We start from the raw sequence: 17,305 nt of genomic DNA on the forward strand, positions 1-17,305 counted from the left end.
CATCATAGGATACACAAAAATCAACGCAAGATGGACAACAGATCTAAGTGTGAATGGTGAAACAATAAAACTTCCAAGAGATAACAGAAAATATCTTTAGTATTTTGGATTCAGAAAATATTTATTAACAATAACAAAGAGCACAGTAATACCATAAATTATTGAAAATTTGACTTCATTAAAGAAGTGATCATCACAGGAAACCATTCAGAGAATTAAAAGGCAAGCCAGAGTTAAGGGTATATTAGCAAAAACTATAACTGCTTGTTTCTAAAATATATAAAGAACTTCAAGTCAGTAAGAAAGACAACCAATAAAATAATCTGTAGGTTCATACGACAGTATGAACTAGTCATGCAGCCATATTCTAGCTACATGACCAGTCTTATATTTTAATGAATGTAAAATATACATCTGCATACCATGTGACTAGTGGTTCTACTTTTTTCAGGTATATAATGAGAAAGACAAAGTTTATTCAATGACATTTATTAAAGCATGGTAAGGAAGACTTTCTTCATAACTATTGAGATAGGTACAGGGATCACTACAATGAGATTTTACATTAGGAAAGACAAATTGGGCTCAACTCCAAATACAGCATGCGCAAATAGGAATTTATAGCCAAGAAGCAGAGTGATGGTCAGTGAATGAAAAATTGCTAAGAGGAAACAACAGAGGTCATGGGGATTCTGGTTAGGCTGACTTAACAGGATTCTTGCTGAGAACAGGCCCATATGACATTACCTGGGAAATTGTGGGGAATGAGAAACCACATCAGATATTGAAGAGAATCACATATCAAGCATGGAGGATTATTGCTAAGCAGACTCAGCAAAGTTCTTTGCTTAAACTAGATTTTACAAGGAAGTACACAGATGGGCCTAGAAGTTTTAGGAGCCTGAGTAATGTTGGGTCAAGTAAAAAAATCCTTGTCAGTGCTGGCTTCATCTACAATTCTCAATCTACCACTGGAGGTCGTTCAAATCACCTCAGTGCCAGGAAGCTCAACACTGCTTTTGATCAGGGTTTCTTGTAATGGGTTAGTCATGCAAGCATATTCTAGATGCATGAATAACATAAACCATGGAAAACCACACTCACTGGATCACTTGAACTTAGGCGTTTGAGACTAGCTTGGGCAACATGCTGAGACCCTGTATCTACAAAACCTACAAATATTAGCCAGGTATGGTGGCACACATCTATAGTCCCAGCTACTTGGGAGACTGAGGTGGGAACGTCGCTGGAGTCTGGGGAGCGAATGTTGTGGTCAGTCAAGATCACATCACTGCACTTCAGCCTGGGCGACAAAGAACTTCTCTCAAAAAAGAGAGAGAGAAAAAAAAAAAGGTGGGGGAGGGGCGGGACTGTGTGCACACACACACAGAGGAAAGATGGCCTCAGAAGATCGAGGCAGAGGTTGGATGATGCAGCTACGAAATACAGCTACAAGTTTAAGGATGCCGATGACTGCTAGCAACTACCAGAAGAAGGGCTCTTCCCTAAAGCCTTCAAAGGGAGCATGATCTTGTCAACACACTGATTTTAGGCTTCTACCTTCCCAAACTGTGAGAGAATGAATTTATGCTTTTTTCTTGAACAGTTAGTTTATGGCACTTTGTTACAGCAGTCCTTGGAAACTAATAAAAGAAGGCATCAAGATTTTGGTTAGATTTTGTTAAAAAACTGGTTGAAATCTTGGCTCAAATTATTTAACAAATGAAGAACCAGAAAATCTTAGCTTTACTGAAATTATTGGAAGCAACTTTTGCAAATGGGAAGACATTGAAATATATTCTTCAAGAGAGAAATTTTTAAAATAATAAAAGCTCAAATAATGTACCAAATTTAATATGAAATTTTACAATTTCAATTTGGTGTATTTTAACATGAAGAATAAAGAGTTTAATGATTCTCAGCTAAATAAGTAAGCCTATAATTCAGGCCCGGGGTTATCATGCAACCACAGTCCCTTATCCAAAGGAAGAGGCCCTTCCTACCAGCAGAACCAACTAGCATTGCTCTACTGATGTATGAACACTCAGAGAAGCTGCAATGTGATCACTTCCATTGGGTTTACGTTCTGAATAACTGTCAGGTCTCAAGATCTGGGCAAGCCATCTTTTCAATCACATGAACATAGCCTGCAAATTAAGTCAGTACGGAAAAGAATAATAATGAGAGATGGACAAAAGAGTTAATGCCCACCTTCAAGCTCTTAAATACAACTGTATTTCACTCTTGTAATTTGTTATGACATAATTTTAAAAATTCCTTTCTTGTTTTTGTCAATTTGAGAGAAAGTTTATTTCTGTCACTTGGTACTATGAGAGCCCTTACAAAATCAAATCCAATTCATGTATGCCATGTTTCTATGCTAATAGATCTTTCACTACTTATAGCTACAGAACTTAAATTTTTGACAAAAATCTGAGACCAAGATTTTGAATTACACAATTTATGTTATAGTCAGTTTGCACTGCCATGACAAAATAGCATAATAAACTGGATGGCTTAAACAAGAGAAATTTGTTTCTGATAGTTCTGGAAGTTGGAAAGTCCAAGATCAGGGCACTGGTAGATTCAGTATCTGGTGAGAGTCGTTTTCCTGGTGTGCAGACAGTTGCCTTCTCGATGAATCCTCACAAAGCAGAGAGAAAGAGATCATCTCTGTGGTGTCTCTTATAAAGGCACTAATTCCATTCAGAGGTGCTTCACCCTCATGACCTAATTAACTCTCCGAAGCTTTTCCTCTAGATACAGTCACATTGGGGATTAGGTCTTAAACATACGAATGTAGAGGGGACACAAACATTCAGTAATAATGATTAAAATAACAGGAATTCAAAAACTTGGTAGGTCTTGTGAAAATTAGGAAAGTAGAACCCCAATTTCTAAGTATAATATATTGAAATAGATGGAAAAATTAGTGAACCCATCACTCCAAAATGTTTCTAAAATTCTTCACACTGCACCTGTTTTACATGATGAAATAATAAATTTTTTGTTTATCTTCATTAATGGTTACCTTAATTTCCCATTCTTTCTTGTTGCTTCACCATGACAAAGATTCAAGTTTAATGTCAACTGGAAATACAAATTACAACCAACCAACCAAGCAAACAGAAACCTAGAAAAGGCTTCCTTTAATGTATAGCAGAGTATATGACTGGTATCTTAGGATCCGAATATGGTCAGTGAACTTTGGTTCGTTGGGGAGAACAGGACTGCACATTGTATATTAAAAATACTGACATTAAAATCAGGAGATTTTACACATGAATTTTTTTTTCTATAAGTCCTAATATCAGGTCACACTTGGATTTTTGTATACATGAATGTCAACAATGGATTTGAAAGTACAGTGGAAGGGGGAGTCATGCAATCTTCAGTTCATGTTTTTTTCGCACCCATTATCTTACTCGTGTGAAATGAGGCAGCACAAAATAGTTTTTAGCCATAGTGAAAACAGAAACTTTCAGAAACATCTATAGATAGATATTTTAATTCTAATTATACATCCACTTGTTTACAGACAAAGCATAGATGACTATCATTTCACCTATTCACCCTGAATAAATATTAAAAGGTATTTTTTAAGTACTTTTATTTTCTACCCAAGTGTAGTTGACTAAAAACTCTAGTGAGAGGCACGGAGAAATTGAAATTGCCTTTTTGAGCTAGGGAAAGTGGAAACAGCTAAGCTTGGTTTCAAAGTAAGATGGTAACAGGTAAACTTCTAAACCAAAGTGGTAGCTAAAATTTTAGAGATAAATAATTATTTCATGAGAAATGGTTAAACCAGAAGTGATTTCTGTTTGAGACTAATGATCATATCTCCAGGCAGAAAATTAATGACAGTAACACTGGAGTGATTTTTGATTTAAAAATATAAATATATTTATGACTGGTGAACACAATTCTGGTTCAAGCTATATAAAAATTAATGAGCCTTCTTACCTCCCAATTTCTAAATAAGAAGAAGTTTATGAATTCATATTCCCTGAATGAAGAGAAAAATCAAAGATCTATAGGATGGGTCCTATTATAACATCTTGTATCTAATCCTGGTTCTTACCCCATGAGTCTATAAGTTTTGGATATTTACTTGAAGAAAGGGAACTAACTGATCTTCTTACAGATATTTGAATCCATGCTCTTACCACAAATTCCTTGGAATGAATAATGTCTCCATGATCTGGTGTTCGTGTGGGGATTTCTTTGAGCCTAGTAATAGACGGTGTTGCCAACAGAGTTTGCCTCCTTTTTAGCCTAATGACAGACTAAGCCATTCATGGTAAGTTCCCAGTTTAGAGACTATAGTTTATTTTTATTTTTATTGATTGATTGAGACAGAATATTCAGAACACTGTTTTATGTATGTGTGTGTGTGTGTGTGTGTGTGTGTGTGTGGATAAAACACCCGATATTTTATGACTTAAAAATCTGAAGAAACCAATTTTTGGTGCTGCCCAGACTGGAGTGTAATGGCATGATTTTAGCTTCCTGAAAACTGTGTCTCCTGGGTTGAAGCGATTCTCCTTCCTCACTCTCCCAACTACCTGGTATTACAGGCACCTACCACCACGCCCAGCTAATTTTTGTATTTTTAGTAGAGACGGGATTTCCCATCTTAGCCAGGCTGGTCTCGAACTCCTGACCTCAGATAATCAATCAGCCTGCCTCGGCCTCCCAAACTGCTGAGATTACGTGAGCTACTGGGCCCGGCCCTAGTATATAGTTTAAATACGTATAAACTGAACTAATCCCCATATTGCCTCCCTGCTGTATGCAGTAAGGAGGTCAACAAAGACTGACTAGAAATCATTATCATGTCTTTTTCTATAGTAAAAGAATAAATCAAAAGCAGTATTGCCTCTATAGGGAAAATGCCATGAATATTAAAGACTAAAATAATACAAGTGTGGTGAATCATATTATAATATTATTCTGTTCTCTTATTTGGCCTTTGCAGATATATATTTTATGAAGATGTGGGAGCCTGCCTTCTCCATTAATTTCCTGCAGGCCCAGTAGTCTCAGTATTTTGACAGGCTTTCTCTAGATCAGAAAACAAGTTGTTTCTCCTTGTACTTCCTAACATAGAGAGAAGGCAGGGGACCCAATGCTAAATTGGTTTCTTCAGATTTTTAAGTCATAAAATATTGGGTGTTTTATATACACACATACACATAAAACAGTGTTCTGAATATTCTATCCATACATATAGAATACATTATCATTTTACATTCTTTCTATATATGTAGTAGAATACTAAAGTATGTAAATTTGGTAGAATACTGAGCATCTGGTGTCTATCTAGATGGTCTAGGCCATGGGGTGAGAAGCTTTTTCACTTGTGTGTTATGATCTGGTGGATCCAATGGGTCATTAAAGGATCATGGCAGATTGGTTGGTGTGGGGAGTTTGGAGTAAACCTTACCAGGTAAATCTCACCTGGGGCTTTGAAAATATTGGAACAAGTAACTATTTTTATTTAGAGAAATAGCTACTACTTCAGCTCTGAAGGACACCAGGTTACTGTGTTCCTGAGTTGATCTTTTAATGACTATTATCTATTTCTCTAGCCATAAACTTATGTATAACCAACTGGATTGGACTCAAACAGGTCCAGATGGCATAAGTAAACTGTATAATCAGGTTGATCAAACTCTAGTGTGCCCACAACTGCCACACTCTTGTTTCTCTCCGCAGCTCTGACTATGTCCTCATGGAAAATGTTCTACAAACCACTGACTATACATTAAAGACATTGGACAAGTTTACAAATGCCTTTTATGATCTGGCTGCTAGTGCCAGCCAGAAGTGAACAGTTCTACAAATCTTCACTAAAATGTGATTCAAAGTGTCATAAAAAATTAATGAAAACAAAATGTTACATACATTACACTATTAACAGGATTATGTAAATACTGGTGATGGAATAATGACAGAAAATATGGATTTTAATTTAATGTAAACAAATGTTATATGCAAAGACTCTTAAGATGATTATGTAAATACTGCTGAATAATGACAGAAAATAGGGATTTTGCCTTAAAGTGTAATTTATTGAAAAGGAAAAAGAAAACAATCTCTGTCACTGCATAAAATTATTTTAAATGATGGCACTTACAGAATTGACAATTCAAAGACCTTTTAAACAAAAAGTCCACTAGAGAAACTTAGTAAGGACTTTAATACCCTCTGATTAGGTGCCCTCCATATGGCATGATACAACTGAAATTTAGACAAGAAACTCTCTAGGAAAATTTAGCTTAAGAAAAAGAATGATATGCTATTAAGTAGATAACTCAAAAAGAACAATTTCCTTCAATATGGGATTTTACTATTCTAAAACAACAGTCAAGTCTTCAGATAAGATGGTTTTTCATGAGAGGAGAAATTCAGAGAATGCACTTTTCAGTCATATCTGTAAATAGAAATAAATATGTGGTGAGTTATATCAAATATTTTTGAAGAAAAGAAAAGTTCTTATGATAGAACACATTTTACTATTTTCTCTTCATATTAGACAAGCTCACAATGTTATTTATGCTTTCCTGTTACTGACATACATATCCATCGCTCTTGGTTTTTAAACTGCAATGAAAATTTTATTACTAAATTTTTTTTTTGTTTTGTGGTATCGTTGAAGACATGGCAAGGCAATTAGTGTAAAAGGCTTTCACATAGGTTAGTGTTTGATCATTTTCCTTGGTTTAATGTATTAGAAGGGAAGTTTCCGCTACTGGAAAAGGAAACACACACATACACACACACATACACACACATACACACACACATACACAGTTAGAAGCTCCAATGTAGTGGATGAAAATAATTAAACTTACAGACCCTTTCAACTGGTGTTGACAGACTAAAACTTTATTTCACTATGTGACTTGTTAAGGGTGTCTGTTTGACCATAAAAAATAAGATCAATGGTTAGATACATAATTTCCAAACTTACCGAGGGCCCTAACTGTGGATTTCCTGAGAATTTAGTTAATTCTTCTGAAATCACGAAAATTGTTAAAATCATGTGATTAAAGGAAGTCAGCAATAAAAGTTTGCTAAATCAAGAAAAATACACTTCTACCTATTCAGTGTTTATTTTGCCCAAAATATGCTTAACAAAGATTACTGCATTTGATCACCCTAGGGATTATAATAAATAAGGATTATTATAAAATTTCAAGTAAGCAAAAAGGTCAGGATTTGAATTTTGGACTACTGAACACCAAAATATGTGCTATATTACCTACCCAGTGTTTTTATATTTATCACTGGTATAACCAGGAAGAAGTCACTAAAGATTAGTAAAAGCTCATAAAGGATATTGTTGAATTACATGTCAGAAGCCTTTATATTTTTAACTTGAAGTTATTTTCCACTCTCATTAGAATAAGTATCACTTATAGAATATATAATACTACTCCACATGTTACTAAGAAATTGATAATATTAGCTACAGCTGCCAGAAAATATTATCAATTTTCCATTTCAGAACATATTAGTCCTTTACAGCAGGCATTGATTTGCCATGTTTAATCTAAATCTGTTCTTATGATATGTTCTCCAAGCTATTTTATTTGATTAGTTTGGTAGAACATCAACATGTAGTAATTTAAATGAACTTACCACCACTGTAGCATGGCGTTAGTTTTTTCCTAATTCTCAGGAGCGGTGGGATTGGAGATGTCGGAAAATTGTGGGAAAGGAATATACTGCACGATTTGTGGATAGTACCAAACAGCATAGGGGTAGGCAGCAAGTTGACTGAGCTGCTGGAAAGGCTAGAGGGAAAAACATTTGAAAAGCAACAGTGTATGAGCAATTGCTGTTTTCAATCCCTGAAAAATATCAATACATTTCATTCATTTCCAAGATGCCTGTTAGCATCATAAAAAATGATTACTCTGTGAGGGAAAAGAATAAATCAAAATCTTCTATGGTGAACCATGTTGAAGAAACTTTCAGAAGGTGCTCTTTTAAGAAACCTGAGGGGCAATGAATAAATCACTTTTTTAAGGACACCATTTAAGACTGAACTCCAAGAACCCACATTACTCACAGGTCCACTTTATCAGACTCCAGAAGAGACTAGTAGCATACATTTCATTATTATTTACTTTATAAACTCACGGGTATTTTTGCTATTTAGATCTATAATTTTCCTTAAAGCCACTTGGGTCAAAGTACAGGCCCTGCACTCAGGGTCAGCACAGCTGTCTTTCAGAAATGTCAGGAACAGAAAAAAAAAAAAAATAATAATTCTTTAATTCCTAGGCCAGTGTTCTTTTCAAGCACTAGAGTTTTGGGGCCAAAACTATTTTCCTTTCTATAATTTTGGAATAGTTGCCTCTGTTAATTCATAATGAGATTACACTTAATTTTTTCTATGTACTAACAATTGAATTGCACATAGAAACAGTTGCATATAATTCTCTACATATTCAGGTGGAAGTTCTTTGCTGGAATTAGGAAAAACTTTAAAAGCATTTAAAATTTTGCTATGGACACCTGCCTATGTAAAGATCAAAACAAATATAATATCTGGAACTTTTTAAGATAAAATAAGGTAACTACCTCAAGACAGAACTGGCCCTGTTCTTAATAGAGAGACAGAGAGAGAGAGAAAGAGAAAGAGAGAGAGAGAGAAGAGTGAGACAGAGACAGAGACAGAGACAAGAGAAATAAGTTTCTATGATTTGAATGTGTTTCCCAAAGATCATGTGTTGGAAACTTAACATCCAAGGCAAACTGATGAGAAGTGGGACCTTGAAGAAGTGATTAGTTCACAAGGGCGCTGTTCTCACAATTTAATTAATGCTATTATCACAAGAGTGGGCTCATTGTTGCAAGGGTGAGCTTGTTTTGACTGAGTTTAACCCTCTCTTGTGTATTCTTTTTGGCTCTTTCACCATGGGATGATGCAACAAGAAGGCCCTTGCTTGACAGATACTGGCCCTTCTATCTTGGACTTAGAGTTTCCACAACTGGTAACCAAATAAATTTCTGTTCATTATAAATTACTCAGTCTGTGATAGTCTGCTACAGCAGCGCAAAACAAACTAAGGCACTAGTTTAGTAACTTACATCCAACTGAACACGAGGATAGGTCAAATTATTGCTACCCCAAACCCTCATTAATATGAAAAATGCATATATAGTTGTCACAATCTTTTTAAAAATAATTACATTGACTTGATGGGTCATGTCTGTAATCCCAGCACTTTGGGAGGCCAAGGTGAACGGATCACTGGAGCTCAGGAGTTTGAGACTAGCCTGGCCAACATGGGGAAAATCTGTCTCTACTAAAAATACAAAAATTAGCTGGGCGTTGTGATGCGTGCCGGTAATCCCATCTACTTTGGGATGCTAAGGGATGAGGATCGCTAGAACCCAAGATGCAAAGGTTGCAGTGAACCGAGATTGCGCCACTGCACTCCAGCTCAGCAACAGAGTGAGAATCTGTCTCATAATAATAATAATAATAATAATAATTATTATTATTATTATTATTTACATGGGAAGTTAGGACCAATTAATTCTTTGCAGCCCAAATGAAGAGAATGCTTGCCTTTATTTTCCTTTTACTTTATTTTCCTTTTACTTTGTAAAGTGATTACAGAATTTCATAATAAAAGAAAAAAAAAAAGCCCGGGCACGGTGGCTCACGCTTGTAATCCCAGCACTTGTGGGAGGCTGAGGCAGGAGAATGGCGTGAACCCGGGAGGCGGAGCTTGCATTGAGCCGAGATCACGCCACTGTGCTCCAGCCTGGGCTACAGAGCCAAACTCCGTCACAAAAAAAGAAAAACAAACAAACAAACAAAAACTGAGGGTAAAATTTGATGTGCTATGAGGAACTAAAAGTTTCTTTCTCTAGTTGCATTCATACGAAGGATGTTCCATGGCTTTCTTTACATAGTTTTTTTTTTTTTTTTTTTTTAATTAGTATGTTGTATATAAATTGAATCATTAATGGCTAGAGCCACTGAATTAAACATATAGTTATTATCTTTAAATGTGAAGACACGACATATCACTGTAAACATTAAGACATGGGAGTTTTGGAGGAGGAAATAAATTGATAGACACATATTATTTTCTCCACAAATGAGAAACCAAAGTCCAAGAGAATATACAATGTGCCAAGGCCATATGCTTAGAAGCTGTCAGAACTGAGATTTAAGTTGGGAGTTAGAAATGTTTGAGAAGAAAAAAAATCTCTTCAAGAGTAGGGGGCTATTTAAGAGCAAACATATTTAAGCTTAACAAAATACTATTGTTTTGTAATATATTAAGCAAGATATTACCACTTGGACATGGCTGTTTTCACTCATTCTGTGAATTTGTTCCTGCATAAAAGGAAACACATTCTAAATTACTTAGACATCTTCTGGTATAACACATTTATCTTACATTGCACCGGAAATGTACACAACATCATTCATGAAATTTAGAATAGACCGTATTCTATGCCAAAGTTAGTAAAAATTGTCAAAGCACTTTTTATTTTCTAACGTTAGAAAAAGAAATTAGCCAAAGGCTAAGCTCACTATAGCTTGGAAAAATAAACAATTAGTAAGGTTCATATTCTGAGGATAAATAATAACCTACCGCTTCTCTAGGACTATGTGTTTTTCTATTTATGGCTATTTATTAATTATTTAAATTTTATCTTTTGCGACTTTTAAGTAAAATATTACCAGGTAGGGTTGGTAGAACTCTCTCTCTCAGAATATATTTATGTTAAAAAAGAAGCATGCATTATAAAAATATAACACGTGAAGGAAATACTAAAATATTTTAGATTTAATAAATAATCTCACCTGGGCATGGGCAGCTTGCTAGGGAGGAGAAAACATTCTGTTTTAGTATTTTCATTTTATTTACTCACGAATAAGAAACATTTGCTGGGTACCTTCATTTGTTCAGGGACAATGTTAAATACTCGAGACAACACTGTAAAATATTACAAAATCTCTCAGGAGGACCAGTTGGTTCTAACAGTTATGGAGGTTACATACTAGCCATATCATATATATGGTACTAAAATATATTATTCAGGTAATTTTCTAGATCAATAATGATGAATTCTATTGGGGCACTGATATGTTTAAATTTATTTGGATACTATTTTAAACACAAGTTACCTGAAAATGGAAACAAGAGTAACAGTTAGGGTCCAAATTAAATTCATTATTGATTTTCATCTTCCTCTATTGATAACGATTAAAAATGCTAGCATGTAATTTTGCTAAATTAAAACAAAGCATTTCCCAAAGTCTTCATTATGTCAAATTTGCTCATAGTAACTGAAAGGTTTTTATTGTCCTCCCTAAAGAAAGACTTATATGTTACTCAAAAGGGTTGAAACCAATGAAAAGCAGATTATGTGAGTTTTGACAGAAGCAAATCTGATGTTTAGCATTCCTGTTTCCTTTTTCAGAGTCTATACTGTTCCTTAAATGGAAAGTTTATTTGACATATCTGTGATTTCACAGGTAAGCATATTTATGAAATTCTCAACCAGAATGTATCATCAGGGAGGTTAAAAGTGAATTTGTGGTAGAATGTACTCACTTTCTCCCTGGTTAGTAATTACGGATAAGATATACAACTTTAGTCCAGAAATAAAGAGAACGAGCATTGCCAGCAAATATGCAGGCAATCATACAAATAATATGCCAATTATTGGTCAAGGTTAGAATAAATAATTTCTTAATAAAAATAAAAATATATTTAGAAGTGGCCTCAATTTAAAATTTCTTTTAATTCTATAGTAGAATATGTTTTGTATTATAATGAATAAAATATTACCAGCTGAAGTTGGTTGTATTCGTTCATTCTACGAAACTGTTCCTATTTAAAAAGAAAAATATTCTCAATTGCTTGGATGTCATTCAATCCAACCCCATCACTTTCATATGATGAAACAAGAATCTTACAATGCTCTTCCCCAAGGGTAGAGAATGAGGAACTATTAAACCTGAGTGCCATTTCTACCCCAAATAATTTGGACCTCTTCCATTATTCCCTTTTAAAAACATTTTAAAAAGCAACTTCTTGAATTTAAATTATAATTCTGTCTGATATAAATTAGTAACAGCTAATTTTAGTACAATATATCAGAATTATTAAGAAAATTAAAACTTTTTTATTTGCTGACTGTGAAGATTTAACTTTGGCCAAATTAGATTAGAATATTAAATGGACAAGGAAAAATAATTTTTCAAATATTATCCAACATTTATTTATAGTTTACTCTGTGTCATGGATTGCATTAATTGCTTTACATCATCTAATATTTATTATTATTGCCATTTTGGGGTTTAGTTATAGACTTATACTGGGAAAGTGAACGGTTCAACATCACATATGTGTGGGTAGAGCTATGAGTCGAACTCAAGTGTAACCAAATCTACAAACTGCCACTTAAATACTATGTTATGTAGATTCAAAAGGAGACTATAAAATACAAATATTCAAGTGAAACTGTGAATTAGATACCCAGGATAAAAAAAGTTACTAGTTTTATTTTTAGAGGGGAATAAGAAAGCATCTAGATCCCATCAGACTACTTACAATAAAGTCTAGCAGATATTGAAAAGGATAAATAATTTATCAATACAACATTCTCACTCTTTCCTTGGTATATTTGCCTTTGATAAATCTTTAATGCCACTTTTTCAGATGGCATTGGTATAGTATGTCTTCCCTTGGGGTGTGTGTGTGTGTGTGTGTGTGTGTCTGTATATGTGAAAGTAAGTGCATTTTAATTTATCCTGGAAAATATTAATATATTTTAAATTTAGCAAACATATCTTACCGCAGACTTACTGAGATAATTTTCCTTTAAAAAAATAAAAATATGCATAGTTTTAATTTCAGGACATTAATTTACATTTAAAGTTAAAATATGAATCTACAAAACTATTACTAAACAATTACAGTAAATTGATTTTCATTATAAATTCCCCAAAAGCTGAGACAAGATTAATAATTTAAAGCACATATTATAATCACATTGCTTTTCCTTTTCTCACTGCTTTAACCACTACATTGCTCCGAATGTTGGGGGTGGAGGTGAAGTAATGATTTGTATTCAATTAACAGAAATCCCACTTAACTGAGTTGGTTTTATTTTGGTAACTTGCATGAAGGTCTTCTCCCAAAGTCAAAGGAAAAACAACACCACTTTTTATGTAGGCCGACTTTTGTTCTCAAGATTAACACAGGGCAAAGTGTGGGGAGTAGTTAGAGGAGACCAACGTCTGATTAACCTAGAATTGGTTAAATTCTAAATGGTTTATGAAATGTTTACTTCATTGGCTTATAAGCATTGTAATTGTTAGAATTTTTAACGATAAGATTGAGTTTTAACAAAATCTGTGAAGGACAAAGTAATTGGTTAAAAAATAATAATTTGGACATCACAGATGGCCAGATAAAATTGTTTGCCCAGAAATAATGTCAATTTGTCTCTGACAAAAAATTGCTTTCTTACTTCTTTTGGATAGCTACTCACATACTAAAACTAGAATAGTGCCACATATACACTGCCTTGTACAATCAGACCTTATGGGATATGTAATCCTCACAGTACAAGTTTTCATAATGTTTTAAATTAATTGGGACTCAGAATTAATATCAAAATTATTTACCTCACTTGATGAACTGATGCTAGATTCCGTCTTCTAAAATAAAGAAAACTAGTGTCAACTATACCCTGGGATTTTTAGAATTTGAAGGAAACTAGTTCCATACCATCATGGTGAAATGCTTACCATGGTAACATTGTAATTGAATTAATGGTATGGGAAAATTCAGGCATACTATATTGTATTTTCTTGGAGTGTCAATTTTACTTGAAAAGTTATGGCTGTAGGTTTAATAACTTATCTGGGAACATAAAAACTTAAAAGCGATAGTTTTTAATTTAGGAAAACAAACACAAGTTTATCATTGAGTAGAATGCAAATTTTACATAGATTTTTGTGACACAAATGAAACCTCTAAGAAAGAACCGTATTTAGCTGGGTACCTATAACCCTGGGTTAAACATCTATTCTCATCTGCCCTTGGGGTTTCTTTGATGTGAATAAAATGGAAACATTAAATACAATACACAACCTTAAGATGAAACTAAAATTAATTTAGCTTTAAAAATATTTACTTTGAAATATTTATTTTTTATTCAAAGTCCTTTATGTTTATATTTATATATACATATAATTTTACTTCCCAAGTACATACATATTTTAACAGATTAATTTTAATATTCAACAGACTTTATCTCTGGAGATGGTTGATTAACCATATGCAATAAGTCAGCATTTAAAAAAATATATTTGTAAATAGTGTAGCTCACTGATCCTAGGTAATTGCTGCAATAGATTCTTTCTGTCCAAGGAGAGGAAGAGGGACATGGGTTGACAAACTATTAGGTTGGTGCAAAAGTAGTAAAAGTAATTGACGTTTTTGCCATTACTTTGTAAAAACTGCAATTACTTTTGCACCAACCTAATAGTATTTCCATTATTTTTAATGGCAAACAAGCACAATAACTTTTGCACTAACCTATACCTATTGGGTAGTACGCTCACTACCTGTGTCTGATATACTCATGTAAAAATCTTACACGCATACATTTGTACTAAAATTAAAAAGTAATCTCATGCCCTGGGATGTCAGAGCCAGTGTTCTGTGGGACTCTCATTTTAAACATCCATGCACCTTTTGTTTTTATTTTGTATTTAAATGAATAAGCAATCTTTTTACTAATTATTGTTTAAATGGCTTAAATTCCATCTTCCAATTTCAACTTTATATAGCACAACATTGTACATTCTTGAGTATAATATTTCTGTTTGAGAAGTCCAATAAGTTAAAATTAGAATAGAATTAATTTAAAATTAAGATGTTAACATTTTAAAATTCAGTGTCTTATTCTGCTTAATTTCAGAAGACAGTCTTCTTAAAATGAAGCATACTGCGTATACTATGTGTGATACATAAGTGTAGAGTTCACTAGAATGAACGGGTCTTACCTCAGACTCTGCCATAACATGGTTCTTAAGAAAGAAAAGATAATTAATTTCATTTTTCATGGCAAATAGTCAAATACAAAAGTAATGATTACCAAATAAAATGGATGTCAAAGAAAATAGAAAAAGACAATATCAAAGTAATAAGAAAAACTAAAAAGCCTGCCTACCTTAACTCTGAGCTAACTGAACCTGCATTTTGAAATTTAAATAAAACGTTTTGGATTCTTCTATGTTGTAGTAAATCAGTGAAAGCAAGTTTACATTTTCCTTTATCCAGCATGACTTTTTGTTTTCCCTCTTTTAATACTTAGCTTCTGGACACTGAGCAGAACACTGCACCGAAGCTCATGAAGTAAATACAACTGAGCTAAACGAGAGCACTAATTCAATGGTGTATAAATACCTAAGCAAATGAAGTTGCTCCATCTAGTACGTTTTGCTTAGTTTTCACGACTACAGCAACACAGAGATCAGTGACATTATTCATAGAATTTAAATTCAAAATATTTGTGTTGGTTTAGTTACTCTGGCCAACGTATGATGCGGTATATCTTTTCTTTCTTTGAATTAGAGTTATCTGCTATAGTTTTTATTTAGAATAATAATTTATTTTTGGAAATATGTATTGTTTCTTTTCCTCATATTGGTTTAATATAAAACAAAGGGTCTCACCTCAATTGACTCATTCCTAGCATCCTGCCAAGACAATCAGTCAGTCAGTTATGAAAGATTGTTAAGAAGATTTATATTTTATCTCATAAAGTTTGAGCACCTGCTGTCTCAATACCAATTCTACTAAAAAACTAGTAGACAATCCAAATCAAAGACGTTACGTTTAAAGAAAATAATGGAGTATGACTATGTAAATATTCTTGAGCCAGATATTGTATTACTTCATATAATACCCTTGATAAAGCATTCATTTAATTTTGGTGATAAATGTGAACACATAATTGCATTTATTTGTTTATTTGCTATTTCATTCATTCACATTAATGCCTTGTTTCATCACAGTTACACAATTAAGTCAAGAAATCATTATCTTCAGAATTCTCAGCAGAATTCATTAGTCACTACAAATGTATGAGTGAAAAGTTCAAGGAAAGGAAAAAATCATAGAAAAATGTTTTTTTCTTTTCCTAAATGAAAACATTTTTTGCTACTACAAGAATATATACTTTTGTCATACTCTTTCAAGAAAAACTTTGGTACCTTGATTTCATCACTCTGTTTTTCTCTCAGAACTTTTCTCTGCTAAAATCAATAAAGTGTACCTTGTAAAATATGTTTTCATGAAGACAAACTTTTAACATAATTTAAATTTCGTTGATGCTTCTTACCCTGTTCATACCATTGATGTATTCCTTAGGGATAAAAAAGAAAAGATAAACAATATTAGTGAAACAAGACATAAATGAGTGGAAATCTATGAGAAACTATACTTCACATCGTGCTGATACAAATTTAAAAATAAATCTATTTTTCCTGAATGAACTAATATTCCTTATTATATCATTTCTAACCCTAAATGGTCTTTCCCACTACACAATTAAGTCAATCAAATCAGCAATCTCTAGAATTCTCAGCAGAATTCGTTAGTGCTGATACAAATTTAAAAATAAATTTATTTTTCATGAAAGAGCTAGTATTCCTTAGTGTATCATTTCTAACCTTTAAGTGGTGTTTCCCTACACTTTCTTTGCATAAGACTACTATGTAAGTGTGCAATTAACAATATTTTTACATTGTTCCACTCAATTTTGTTATCCTTGACTTTCACTTTGTTTTAGGCACTGTTCTGAGTCTCCTGATCTTAACACTTACTTCCCTTTGTTAATTGTACCGTATATTCCGTGGAGTCATTCTTACCTCTCTTGATTCTAATGATATAGGCTACAAAAAAAAAAAAAAAAGGTTATGTTAAAATTCATTCATAGTTGGGTTATCTATCAAATCATTTAGATAATGTCCTTGAATTAAAATATGATGTTCTTCTACTCAGCAATTAAGTCAAAAAATTATAGAGAATATGACACATACGTATTATTTACAGTTAAGAGCATTCTATTATAAGGAGTAAGGAAACTGTAAACCTCCACATATGTCATGGAAAGGAGAGCAGAATGTTTTGGAGAGGCAAACATTTAAGTACAAATGAAAATATAAAGTGACTCTTTAATATATGCATATCTTGTTTCTATATTCTTTCTGGGCGTTTGGGTGACTGAATGATGGGAAGAG

The 17,305-nt window shown here is 33.3% G+C and overlaps 1 protein-coding gene across 1 annotated transcript; it reads right to left on the minus strand.

Moving 5' to 3' along the window:
* Nucleotides 1–6,088: 6,088 nt before the first annotated feature.
* LOC114678163 (alpha-S1-casein) lies at nucleotides 6,089–16,313 on the minus strand. The gene is made up of 9 exons (XM_078002561.1): nucleotides 16,277–16,313; nucleotides 15,065–15,088; nucleotides 13,679–13,711; nucleotides 12,844–12,867; nucleotides 11,835–11,876; nucleotides 10,844–10,861; nucleotides 10,328–10,369; nucleotides 7,648–7,802; nucleotides 6,089–6,436 (listed from the first exon to the last, which is right to left on the minus strand). The coding sequence occupies exons 2-8, from the start codon at nucleotides 15,077–15,079 to the stop codon at nucleotides 7,677–7,679; spliced, it is 300 nt and encodes a 99-aa protein (XP_077858687.1). The 5' UTR covers nucleotides 15,080–15,088; nucleotides 16,277–16,313; the 3' UTR covers nucleotides 6,089–6,436; nucleotides 7,648–7,676.
* Nucleotides 16,314–17,305: the final 992 nt, after the last annotated feature.

The sequence above is a fragment of the Macaca mulatta genome, chromosome 5 (assembly GCF_049350105.2).
Source record: "Macaca mulatta isolate MMU2019108-1 chromosome 5, T2T-MMU8v2.0, whole genome shotgun sequence".
NCBI classification, from domain to species: Eukaryota; Metazoa; Chordata; class Mammalia; order Primates; family Cercopithecidae; genus Macaca; species Macaca mulatta.

Coding starts and splice junctions, on each gene's coding strand:
- LOC114678163 (XM_078002561.1), bottom strand. Junction 12,868..13,678: donor GCATCAGTTCATCAAGTGAG/GTAAATAATTTT, acceptor ATTTTTTTAAAG/GAAAATTATCTCAGTAAGTC. Junction 7,803..10,327: donor AAAACAGCCATGTCCAAGTG/GTAATATCTTGC, acceptor TTTTCCCTCTAG/CCTTTCCAGCAGCTCAGTCA.